General features: G+C 37.8%; 1 protein-coding gene across 12 annotated transcripts in view; it reads left to right on the plus strand.

Moving 5' to 3' along the window:
• Positions 1-13317, plus strand: part of VEPH1 (ventricular zone expressed PH domain containing 1) — a 254352-nt gene that overhangs the window by 132271 nt on the left and 108764 nt on the right. For 11 of the 12 annotated variants that reach the window (XM_019810515.3, XM_045037395.1, XM_019810519.3 and 8 more), the window contains 2 exons: positions 3453-3662; positions 4698-5095. In XM_019810515.3, coding sequence (XP_019666074.1) covers positions 3453-3662; positions 4698-5095 — 608 coding nt within the window. Of the gene's footprint in view, positions 1-3452; positions 3663-4697; positions 5096-13317 lie in introns of those variants that run through there. The other variant, XM_019810521.3, reaches the window with a different exon arrangement.

Below are 13317 nucleotides of genomic sequence, written 5' to 3' on the forward strand. Positions count from 1 at the left end.
ATTATCTTCCACTATGTCTCTACCCTTTCTACCCTCTTCAATGTGGCCTCTTCTCTTCATTTAGCTGTGGAGAGTCTGTTCTGCCAGTCTTCAGGTCATTTTCTGAGTTGTTTACACGGATGTGGGTGTTATTTAGTTGTATCCTTGTGATGAGGTGAGCTTAGGATCGTCCTACCCCGCCATCTTCCCCAGAAGTCCCATTGGATCTTTGAAAATTAGCCTTGGTAATTATCATGGTTTGTAAGTTACCATCCAGTGATAGTACCATCTTTGTTTCATTTGTAATAGGAGTATAAAGTCCATCTTTTAGAATCATCTGGCTGGAACATGTCAAAACCTCCCATCTGTTATGGGTAGCCAGTATCATATGTATCATAAAGGGAAACATGTTCATGATTATTCCCTTTATTCCCATGTACTGATTCTTCAAATCTACTCATGTATATTTCAGTGAAGCATGATGTGGATAATAAATTTTGCATTCTGTATGCAAAACCAAGGAAGCCTATAAAAACTACACAAATATGTATTTAAGTTTTCTCAGCAATAGCTTATTAGACAATAAACAATATCTTGGTTACTTAAGGGATAATCTACTTGCTTTCCCAGTGGCACCATTTACATTTGTCCCTGAGCTGGATTAAAGGATAATTATAAAAACTGTGGGCCCAAAACTATGAGCCCTCCCTCAAAGCCAGTACTCCTCTATGGGCCAGCCAGAAAAGCTTCCAAACAATCTTCCTCAGTACCCACCATACATATGACCCCAGAATGGGTGGAATGTAATTGAAAAAAAATCTGTCACCATCCCTATCATGTTGATTTTCCCTAAAAAGCAGTGCTGTTAAAAAACAAACAAAACAACAAAACAAAAACAAAAACAACAAAAAAAAACAAATTGTATTTTCTCACCCTCACCTACATACTATGCCAGGTTTACTTTGGCTTTTAGGGGGAAATAGCCATATGTTTGAAAAAGCTATGATTGTTTTGTATGCTTGAGGCCCTTTTCATTAACCTCCAGGAAAAATGGTAAAGAGGGCCAAGTAAATATACATAGACAAACCAACAGAATCATTAAGCCATCTTGATGAATGGATTTCTAGAGATTATTAACCTTTATGTTTATTAATAACCTCACATGATAGGATTGATAGTGATTGTTAAATAGAAAGTAAAGTAGCTTTAGGATGTCTAAGGCAGATCAAGGAAAATAAACACACACTACTTTTCTGTAATCATTCAGCACCTTGGTGAGCATCAGTGAGCTATTTCTGCAGCTTATCAGTAGGCTTCCACTCTGTTTAAGGCACATATTAGTCCTTAGAAGGGTTCCAAAGTTATTCCACAAATAACCCCTGTGTTAAAGGAGGTAATCTTAATGAGTCACAGAGTATTTTCACAAATGATGCTATAAAAAAGATAGTTGGGGGGCGCCTGGGTGGCTCAGTCGAATGGGCGTCCAACTTAGGCTCAGGTCATGATCTCCCAGTACGTGAGTTCTAGCCCCGCGTTGGGCTCTGTGCTGACAGCTCAGAGCCTGGAATCTGCTTCAGATTCTGTGTCTCCCCCTCTCTCTTTTCCCTTCCTCTGCCTGTGCACGCTCTCGCTCTCTCTCTTAAAAATAAATAAACCTTAAAAAAAGATTAACTGGAACTATTAATATCATTCATGGAAAATGTCTTTCCTCCAACATATTAAAATTCAGAAAGAATTTTCTTATTTCATAACATAAAAGAGTCACAGTGATAGCCATAAAATTAACAAAACCATGACTTTACACAGTCCATTGAAATGTTCTTATTCTGTCAATTTCATTGCAAACAAATCAACGCATAAGAGTTTTCTAAAAAATGGCAGGAATTTCATATGAAAGCCATGCTTTTGTAGAGCTGGATAAGAATATGGTAGATAACCATAAAAACTGCTTTTTATTCTCTGATTTCTTCCAAAACTCTCCTTCTAATGTAAAATTGATATAAATACCAATATTTATAAACTTCTGGCAGAAGAAGTTATAGAAGCAATTTCAAAGATCCGTGTTCATTGTTCACCTGAAAGTAATGTAACATTGTGTGTCAACTATACTCAAATAAAAAACAAAAATTTAAACAAAGAGAAGGAAGTTTATTTTTTTAATTTTAATGTTCTTATTTTATTTTTGAGAGACAGAGGGAGAGAGAGACAATGTGTGAGCATGGGAGGGGCAGAGAGAGAGGGAGACACAGAATCTGAATCAGGCTCTAGGCTCCGAGCTGTCAGCACAGAGCCAGTGCAGGGCTCAAACTCATGAACTGTGAGATCATGACCTGAGCCGAAGTTGGACGCTTAACTGACTGAGCCACTCAGGTGCCCCAAGAGAAGGAAGTTTAACACACAGATCACTCCACTGTTGGCAACAACAAAGAGCCCTAGAGTGTAAATATCAGTGCAGGCAAAATTGAGCAAAGGGTTCAGATGACACACAGAGTGATCTGTGGTGTTAGGGCTATAGAAGGATAATTGGAAGCTGAAGAAGATCTGTATGGTTGCATGAAGAAAGCCTCCTACTCACACCACTCCCACCAGCAGGCCACGGACCTGCCAGGACATGATGGTTGTATAGTTCCAGGGCTTGCAGATGGCCACATAACAGCCATAGGCCATCATACTAAGTAGGATGACCTCAGCAGCTCCAAAGACATGTTCTCCAAAGACTTAGGTCATGTACCCTTTGAAGGGTACATAGGATGGTCTTTTCATAGAGTGAATCTACAATCAGTTTTGGGGTGTTTATAGAGGAATAGCCAGCATCAATAAAAAAAGAGGCCAGGAAAAGGTACATGGGAGAACCCACTGATAGGCTGGCAGTGATGGTGACCATAATGAGCATATTTCCTACCACAGAAATGATGTAGGTGACAGAAACTAGAACAAATATAATTTTCTTTAAGAAAAAAAAAGGTGGGGGGCACCTGGCTGGTTCAGTCAGTGGAGAATGCAACTCTTGATCTTGGGGTTGTAAGTTCAAGCCCCACATTGGGTATAGAATTTACTTAAAAATAAAATCTTAAAAACAAACCCTATATCCATTGTAGTTACTCAATAAATATTTGTTAAATGACTAATGAAAAATGTATCAGGGGGCACCTGGTTGGTTTGGGCAGTTAAGCATCCCACTCTTGGTTTCAGCTCAGGTCATAATCTCATGGTTCATGAGTTCCAGCCCCGCATCAGGCTCAGTGCAGAGTCTGCTTGGGATCCTCTCTCTCTCTCTCTCTCTCTCTCTCTCTGCCCCTCCCCTGCTCGCTCTCTCTCTCTCTCTCTCTCTCTCTCTCTCTCTCTCTCAAATAAACTTAAAAGATGTATTAAATAATTTTTTCTATTTTGAACAAGAATCAGTTAAATAGAGAGTAACACTGTTCTGAGGGTATATGTGACCACATCTAATGCCATGATTTTTGGTTTTTTAGGAGAAAACCCAGCAATGAAATTGAATTCCCTGAGAAGCTGGAAGAAATCAAATTCACTGTAGCTGAAGATGAAGACCATGAAAAGCTCCAAGTTAAAATACAGGCTTTTGAAGACAAAATAAATGCTGAGAGCAATACTCCTAGCTCTATAAGAAGATATAGTTTGGGCCAATTTTCTAAGGAAGAAAGAAAAGACATTAGATTTAACAGGTATAAATTTTGCTTGGCTGTTTTTTTTTAAAGTATGCACTTTGTGTTTGCTGTTAGTTTTGTTATCGCATTATCACGGGGTGTTTTTTTAAGTATCTTTTACCTATAGCACCCAAAGTCCTATCTTTTCATGAATGAAATGGCATTCACAGTGCTTCTGTTATCCAAAGGAGCTTGCTATAAATACAGGGTCTCCTGGGTGGCCCAGTCAGTTGAGCAGCCAACCCAATTTCAGCTCAGGTCATGATCCCAGGGTCCTGCGCTTGATCCAGCATCAGGCATCAGGCTCCATACTGAGTGTGGAGTGGGCTTGGGATTCATTCTCTCTCTCTCTGCCCCCCTACCCCACTCATGTGCTCTCTCAAAAAAAAAAAAAAAAAAAAAAAAAAGGAGAAAACAAATGGAAAACAAACCTGTGGCTTATTTTTTAAAAATACTTTTTAGGGGCGCCTGGGTGGCTCAGTCGGTTAAGCCTCCGACTTCAGCTCAGGTCATGATCTCACGGTCCATGAGTTCGAGCCCCGCATCGGGCTCTGGGCTGATGGCTCAGAGCCTGGAGCCTGCTTCCGATTCTGTGTCTCCCTCTCCCTCTGCCCTTCCCCTGTTCATGCTCTGTCTCTCTCTGTCTCAAAAATAAATAAACGTTAAAAAAATAAAAAAAAATACTTTTTAAACATAAATATGTTATATTGAGAATGACAATCAGAAGCTTCTCTTGTTTTCTGATGAAAAAGCAGACTCCGAAGTAGAAAAAAAGAATACAAGTGTATAAGTCCACCATTTTCCAGTTAGTTTTGCCATGAAATTGATTTTTAAATCTTTGTTTTTGGAGGTGGCGTAGATCTTCAAAGATTTGGCTTATTACGTAACTTGTTGCTGGTCTATGTGTTTTATCAAATCTGTTTGTAGCACCAATTTATGGTCTCCCATTCTAGAGGAAGCAACTTTCCCCCACTGTTATTATCCTTTCTTTTGCTTCTCAGTGGATGCTAGCTCAACTTCTTCGCCTGTCTTCGCTTTTTGTTTATATTGCAGGTCAAAGAGTTTGGCTTTGCACACTGTGCTAACAAAGAGCATGAGTTCAGATGATGGGGAAATTGTAGAGAGTGGAGATATGCCAGCTAGGATCATTCTTTCAGAAACAGATCCACTTAGCCAAGGAAACGACAAGTTGCCCTTTAAGGCAAACTCTGACAGATCACAGCTGAGAAATTCTTCAGTTTCACACCCAAGTATTATACATACAGAATCAGAGAATTTGCCAGAAACAGTTAAAGAAAACTGCCAGGAGGAAACTCCAGAAACAACTGCAAGTCCTGTAGAATACCAAGATAAGCTCTACTTGCACTTAAAGGAAAATTTCAGTAAAGTAAAGGCATACGCTGTGGAAATCGGAAAGAAGATTCCAATCCCTGATCAGTGTACCATTGAAGGTAAGTTCTTTGAACACCCTAAACTTGAGAAATTTCAAATATCACTGGGGAAGAAACAAAAAGGCTCAAATCATAAAAATTGCCATACCCTGGAATTTTTGTAAAATAGATCATTTGAAAACACCCTTAGGTTATTTTAATTGCTTTTCCCCCCCAATAAGGTCAATCATCTTTTTGATTCCTATTTGAATCTACTTAGGTACACCTAAGCTCACCGACTCTGACTTTTTCAAACCTGAAATACATTGTTCCTGATTCCCTGTCCCTAGTGTTTAGGAAAATTCTGGAAGGGGTCTGTGTTTCCCAAAGCACGCTCTCGGGTAGAGGTGCAGCCAGAGACATTTTTTTCATCCACATAATAATGCAAGGAAGCCATGTACAGCATTGAGCCCCAGGACATTTTTCTCCCATTCATTCAATAGCACTTATGAAGCAATTACCGTGTGCCAGGCACTGTACTAAAAATTCAGCTTTGTGTGAGATTCAGCTATGACCCAAACAGACACAGTCCCTGGCTTCTTGGAAATTATAGAAAGGAAAAAGTGAAATCATAGTCAGGAGATGATGTATGTCAGGAACCAGTAAGAGTGTGAGCTAGTCAGAAAACAGAGAACAAAGCAAAAGATGTCAGGAACTGAGGCATCCCTTGGGTGCACAATTTAAGGAGGTGCCAAAAAAGCTCAGCAAAATTTTAAGTAAAGAAAGGATTAGTATGTCTTCCTAAGTCATATTGGAGCAGAGGCAAAAGGAATATGAAGTAATATTGATCATGTTTCCACTTACAATTTGGTATTTTGTTCATTATGAACTTTTTGTGTTAATTTTGATTTCTCAAAATATTACTTATTTTGACTCCTAAATTTTCTGGTGCTTCTTAAATTTTGTGCCCTGGTACCGAAAAAGATGATAGGTTTGAGGCACAAGTGCTAAAATGGAAGAGTGCCCAGGGCAAGCTCATCCTTCTGGCAGTGGGTTGAACAGGTTTGGATATTTTGAAGGCACTATCGGGCTAATTAGATTTTTCCTGCGGTTCTTCTCACTTAACAGCCATGCTATTCCTTTCAGATTAAGATGAAGGTCCTGGGCCACTTGTTGGGCATGACAGCTTTTCACAGGCGATGCCCACGTAGAAAAAGCTAGGCAGCACATCTTTCAGAAAGAAACACAGCTGAAGAATAATGAATCCAATTCATGTTCACCCACCCACTGTCATCCCCCTCAGGGGATGATACTAGGAAGGTCCCATTTTCCATATTCTACTTTCTATCCCTTCTCCCACTCCAAATCAGAGGAAAGAATGTATTCTCATGCTAACAAAGGGAAAGGAATGTATTCTAATGCTCACAAGGACTTGGTAATGACAAATATTGTCTGTGTGTCTGTAGAATCTGACATTTTCAGAAGTGTTTACAATAATTTATTGATTAGGAGTCTTAAAACTTTTTTAAAGAGTGACAATAAAAGTGGTATTGCTCATATTCAATATAAGTTTTGGATAATTAAGTATAGCAGGACTTGAGAATAGGTAAAGTCAATAAAACTCAACACAAACTTTTTATGATTTCCCATTTCACTAATATTCTATGTATTTAATGCACAGGTTGGAGAAGTTAATAGAAATGAGGTTACATAAATTTCCCAGCTTAAAAAAGGAAACCTGTAGCAAATATAAAGTTAGACACATTTCCACCTGCCAGAATAGTTTTGTTTTTCAAGTTTAGGTTAAAGCATTGAAGCTGTGCTATATAGTGAGTTTTAATCTTGTGAAAATGTAAGGCAGTCTTGCAGTTACTTCAAGCATCCAGTTGTCAAAAACCATGTTATTTCTTATTGCCTTGAATTATTTGAGGACTTTGAGAGTTAACTAAGTGGCTTGGGTTTTTTTTTTTCCAAAATATTGAAGGAATCCATCATCTTTACCAAAAACAAACAAGAATCAAAAGGTATTTTCTTTTGATATTTCCTGCCAGGAATGACCTAGAACTGAGTATGTCTATTTTTTTTTAAGTTGACATTTTGGAATTTGTTCACATTTTTGTAACTTCCTGGAAGTTCCTGGAAAATTCCTTGCACAGAGATATGTGTGAGGGATTGAAGATTTATATGACTCACTGTAAATACATCCACTGAGAAAGGACTCGTACTGACTGCAGGGAACATGTTGTTACTATTCCAGGGATTGTGTAAACCATTCAGAAGAAAGCCAGCAGTCATCTGGCTGACACAGTTTTGCTTGCTGTCATGAGATCACTCAGCTCAGCAATATCACATTTCTTTTCTTAGAAATTTATTAAAGAAAGATTTAGGGTTAGAAACTGTGTTATGTTTAATGTGTTGTGGGTGTAAAAGAGGCATATTTGGTCTTTCTTGCTGAATAATGCAAGGCAATCAAGAAGCAAAGGGAAGAAGCATAAAAACCACTTCTACAACAGGGAGAGTTAAAAAGATAAATAACCAGCACGAAACAAGAACAACAACAACAAAGTGTTAAGAATAATTTTAGACAGATGTCATAACGTCTATAGTATAAGAAAATTATAAAACAAACTTTAAAGAAGTTCTTTTGGTATTGTTTTGTATCATATGAAAAAAAAAAAACAACAACTGATATCTGATTTCCTTACTCTGACCTGCAAAAACATCACTTTCATGTGGTTCAATCTAATACTTCAATAATAAACTGTGTTGAAAGAACAGGAACCTCACTAGTCACAGCACAACAGAATCCAGTATTAGGTGAGTCAAGGTCAGAGATACCATTCTTATCCATAGCCCACCATCTTATTATTGCATGATATTAATCACAGTGGGGACAGGCAATGGAGTATAAACAGAGCAGCACAAATCTATCATCATGTCTGGAAAAATTGTCAAACCCCAGGTCTTATTGAGGTTGGGTCAGCAGTGTCATTTTGGATATGAAAGAGCCTGTTATTCCCAAGTCAGTAATTCTCTCCTTGGTCTTATAGGCCTCTAGTGTGGGTGCAGGTTAGCCAACCATGGAAAGTTATATATTCATATCCAGAGTGATGGTCTGACATCACTGACTGATTGTATTTATATACAAGACTGAAGGAATTTAGTTCATTAGCCAAAGGGTATTTTAAATATCTGAATCACTGGAATTCCTTTATGTGAACAAAAATAATTAGAGGTTAAAAGAATCCAGAAATGCATGATATTGAAATAAATCCTTGAAAATCTGGCCCATCACTGGTGTTCTATAAAGGATGATATAAAAGCTTATAAGAACCCATCAACGCTGCTTTGGTTTGCTTTGAAGTATTTCCTGATGGGGTGAAAATACATCCCATCTGTAAAGCATATCAGCAAGCCTGACTTGCAGAAAGCTAATTTTAAAGCTAGTAATGTCTTCCTTTCTCTAATAGACCGACATGAGTTGATTTTTCAACTTGAACAGATAGAAGAATACAAAAAAATAAAAGTTTATTATAAAATCAAGAAGCAGCTGTTATTTCATAATTAATTACAAATAAAGATTTCTTATTGAAAGTTTGCATATAGTCAACTCCAACCTCATGTTGGCATGACCAAGGAGGCAAAGCCAACCCAGCCCTTACGTCTTTGTCCTCGGTTGGTCTAACCTGAGGGACGATGATAAAACCCATTCATTTAGTGGTTCTGGAGGAGGTTTCCTTCTTTTTTAAAATACATTGGTAATTGTGGGATTAGGATCATTTATCCCTGAGGAGAGTTGTAAGATTTGGAGACAGAGGAAAATCCTAAAACTTTTCCACACAATTTCAGAGGGAGAAACAGCAAATAAGAAAATATTGCAAATTCCTTGGTGTCTTATTCATTGATATGGTCCACTTGGCCCCTGTTTGAAGGACAGTTTTCCTAACAGTTTTCCTTGGTAGGGAAAACTTTTCTAGAGAATTTTTCTTGGTGCTTTGGGCTTTATCTTAGATTACCTCTCTGCCAATTCCCATTTTTCCAGAGTGAACTTTAGTTAAAAGAAGATGGATATAATGGTGGCCAGATTCTCCTCTTAACATTCTCCTGTCACTCCTATCCTGGTTCCAGTCATCCTCAATGTCCCATGAGAAACATTTAAATAATATGGCTAGAGGAAGACCTTACAAATCCTTTTGAAAAGATCCCCTCCAAACTCTTCTTTTGAGTTAACATCAGATTACTGTCCTTGTTCATCCCCAGTAGAGTAGCTGCAACACCCTGGCAGGCAACCACATCACTGGTAAAGATGTTATGCACTTAAATATACAACTTACTTGTTTGCAAAGTTGCACTAGAGAACATCACATAACTTTATTTCTCGTTAGTTATATTTTCAAAAGCTACTTCTAAAAAGAAGGAGGAGAAGAAGGACAAGTTTTATTTTCTTTGAACATTCAAATAGATAAGGAAAAATGCCCTGGGGCACCTGGGCGGCTCAGTGGCTTAAGCTTCCAGACTTCAGCTCAGATCATCATATCACAGTTGGTGAGTTCAAGCCCCGCCTCAAGCTCTGGAGCCTGCTTAAGATTCTGTGTCTCCCTCTCTCTCTCTGAACTTCCCCGCTCACGCTGTCTCTCTCCCTTTCTCTCTCTCTCTCTTTCTCTCTCTCAAAAAAAAAAATAAACATTAGAAAAAAGAAAGAAAAATGCCTTAACCACGCTTTTGAACAAAAGGGTGTGCTGCTTATGTGCATGTTGGTTTACCTGATATTTATCTATGAATGAGAAGTATCTTCATCCAACTAGGAAACAGTACAAAGGAAAATTGGTAAGTATATGTACACTCAGGCCATTTTGTATGGAAATCCAGGAGTGATTATCTGCCTGTATATCAAATGACTCGTCCAAACCCTTGAAATGGTCAGTTCCCCTAATATAGTGCCCACCTTGGATATGTCTCTAATAGGTTTAAAAAGACCTTGCTAATAAATAAACAGAAGTAAAAGTAAATACATAATAGAGCAAAAATGCACAGGAGTGCATTTTGATATATCTCACCCAAAGGCAGCCACATTAAAAGAAGGAGGAAGGGAAGAAAGTGAAAGAGGAGGTGTCTTAGGTACAGAAGTAGTTGTTGTGAGAGATATAATATTCTCAGCTATATTCTTCTAAATATATTACTTTTAAGATAGAAAGATATGGCATTATACTCTTATATCTGTAGTTAGTGTTTCTTAATCTTTTTTTAGGGAAGCTCATACTCGGAGATTGTTAGTAGTAATCCCTTGTTGTCTGGGTGGTTGTCTTTACTCCATAGCATACAGTGCTGTACAAAAAGGTCCTGAGCCACTGACTGTCAACAGCACAGGAGTACATTCCAATCCAGCTTGCCACAAACCAAATTTCAGGAAGTGAATGTTATCTTTCCGTTTGCTTCCATTATGAAACTGGCAGTATATGCCCTGTAGGGAAACAAAATGGTCCCTGGATATCATCAAATCTCACTTAAAAACTGAGCAAATCCATATTTCTGAGCTCTGTTGATGATGAAGAGCTGACAGCCAAGGAAACTGAAAAGAGTTTTGATATAATATAGGAAAAGGCAAAAAAAAATTAATTTCCTCTTGTTTGATCCACAACAACCATCAAACTTCAGATGATGGAGGATTTTAAAATGTTTTTCCAAAAACGCATAATTACATAATTGGCAATCAGGAGTCCAGGTATTGATAATTTGGAAGGTATTTATTTGTGTCACAGTCTATATGCATAGAGTTGTGTGTTTACAAACAGCAGATAAGTCTCTAAAGCAGACAGAATCTCATGTCATCTGTTGGCAGATCCATTTGGAGTAAGAGAAAAAGAACTATGTAAATGATACCAAATTCCTATGTTTCCTCTGCCCACATTTTTGCCCTGTCCATATTAGAGATCAGTAAGAAATAATAAAATGAATTTTTTTCTTTTTTAAAAAAAAGGTTCAATGGACTTATAAAAATAAATTGCTTTATGGGAACATCATTTTTCATGTGAAATATTCACATCAATTACTCAATAGCCATTAAAATATTATGCCACCATTAAAATAAGCCACAAATGTGGGAAGCATACCATTTCAGAAACTCAGAGTATGATTCTGTTTCTCATACCAAACATCCTCATTTCTAATAGCCTTTTCATATCAGCTTCTGTCATTTAGTAATATGCATTTATGCTTCCTTTATATCTTTTTTGTGGTTTGGTAGCTCATTTTTTTGCATAAGTAATATTCCAACGTTTGGATGTATTTACCATTGTAGAATCATAGAGAATAGCTTCACTGCTCTAAAAATCCTCTCTGCTCTGTCTATTCATCCTGATTCTTCATTTTTCATTAATTCTACAAATATTTCTTAGTGCCTACTCACACCAGCATCCTTCTAGGAACTTTAGAAATGTCAGTGAACAAAACAGGCAAATATCCTTGGCTTCAAAGTGATAAATAAATAAAGTAGGGTGTTGGAAAGTGTTAAGTGCTACAAAGAAAATATAGAGCTGGCTAAGGAGAACAAGGACAGGAAAGGATTTACATATATGTATATGGAGAGGGAGGCACTTCTAGAAAGACACACATAAAACTATCACCACTACTTCTTTCTGAAGAATCAAATTGGGGATAGAGGTAGAGAAGAAGTGGAGGGTAAAGGCGAAACTTGCACATTTTTAAGGTTTGGAATTTTGTAATTCCAAAAACCCTGTATATTACAGGGTCATGGATTTTTAACCGGTACTGGTTAAAACTGTCAGGGGCCCCTCGAAAGGGTCCCAACCCCCCTCTTTCCTTCTTTCTTTGCCCTGCAAACAGAGCAACTGTGATATAGCTGATGTTATACAGGGACCTTCCTGATTGAAATTTAAACCAAGAATTCCACAGCTTAAGGAAACTTGAAAAGCACTCAGCTGGGGGCATCCGACTTCAGCCAGGTCACGATCTCACGGTCGTGAGTTTGAGCCCCGCGTCAGGCTCTGGGCTGATGGCTCAGAGCCTGGAGCCTGTTTCCAATTCTGTGCCTCCCTCTCTCTCTGCCCCTCCCCCGTTCATGCTCTGTCTCTCTCTGTCCCAAAAATAAATAAACATTGAAAAAAAGAAAAGCACTCAGCTGGATCATTTTTAAGGTCCTTTAAAAGAATCTTGTGTGCTCTAAATTAATTAATTCTAAGTGTCTTATGTCAGAGCTAGAAAAATGTAAATGTTTGTTATTTGGCCAAGTTTTTCATCGGCCTCAAGTTTATTGCTAATTTTATATCTCCAGTGTAAACCTAAAAAAAACAAAAAACAAAAACTTCTCTTTCATGTTAATTTCCTGTCCTTTTTTTCCAGACATCTGTATCCATCAACTTACAATAGTTTATTGGGAGAAAATAGACCAGATTGTTCAATACTTTTGAAGCTTGTCACACTGTCTACCTGGATTTATTGATATCTATCAAACAACAAATGACCAGCCATGATAAGCAAATCAATGCATTGTGCCTGTATTGACTGGTCTATTTTTTTTTTTTTTTACTTTTTTCTATTTTAATTCCAATATACTTAACATACAGTGTTATATTCATTTCAGATGTACAATATGCTGATTCAGCAGTTCCATACATCATCCAGTGCTCATCACAAATGCACTCCTTAATCCCCATCACCTATTTCACCCATCTCCCCACCCCCTCCCCTCATGTAACCATCAGTTTGTTCTCTATAAAGAATCTGTTTCTTAGTTTGTCTCTATTTTTTTCTCATTTGCTTTGTTTTTTAAATTCCACATATGAGTGAAATAATATGGTATTTGTCTTTCTCTGACTGACTTAATTTGCTTAGCAATATACACATATGTGTATATATGTATGTATGTATATATACCACTTGATCCATTCATCAATTGATGGACACTTGGGCTGCTTCCATAATTTAGCTATTGTAAATAATGCTGCTATAGTCATAGGGATGCATTTATCCCTTTGAATCAGGGCTTTCGTATTGTGGGTGTACATACACAGTAGAGCCATTGCTGAATCATAGGGTAGTTCTGTTTTTAACACTTTGAGGAAACTCCATCTGTTTTCCAGAGTGGTTGCACCACTTTGCATTCCCACCAACAGTGCATGAGTGTTCCTTTTTCTCCACATCCTTGCCAACACTTGTTGTTTCCTGTGTTTTTTATTTTAGCCATTCTGACAGTGTGAGGTGATATCTCCTTATAGTTTTGATTTGCATTTCCCTGGTGATGAGGGATGTTGAGCATCTTTTCACGTGTCTGTGTGACATCTGGA

This window comes from Felis catus, chromosome C2, assembly GCF_018350175.1.
Source record: "Felis catus isolate Fca126 chromosome C2, F.catus_Fca126_mat1.0, whole genome shotgun sequence".
NCBI lineage: Eukaryota > Metazoa > Chordata > Mammalia > Carnivora > Felidae > Felis > Felis catus.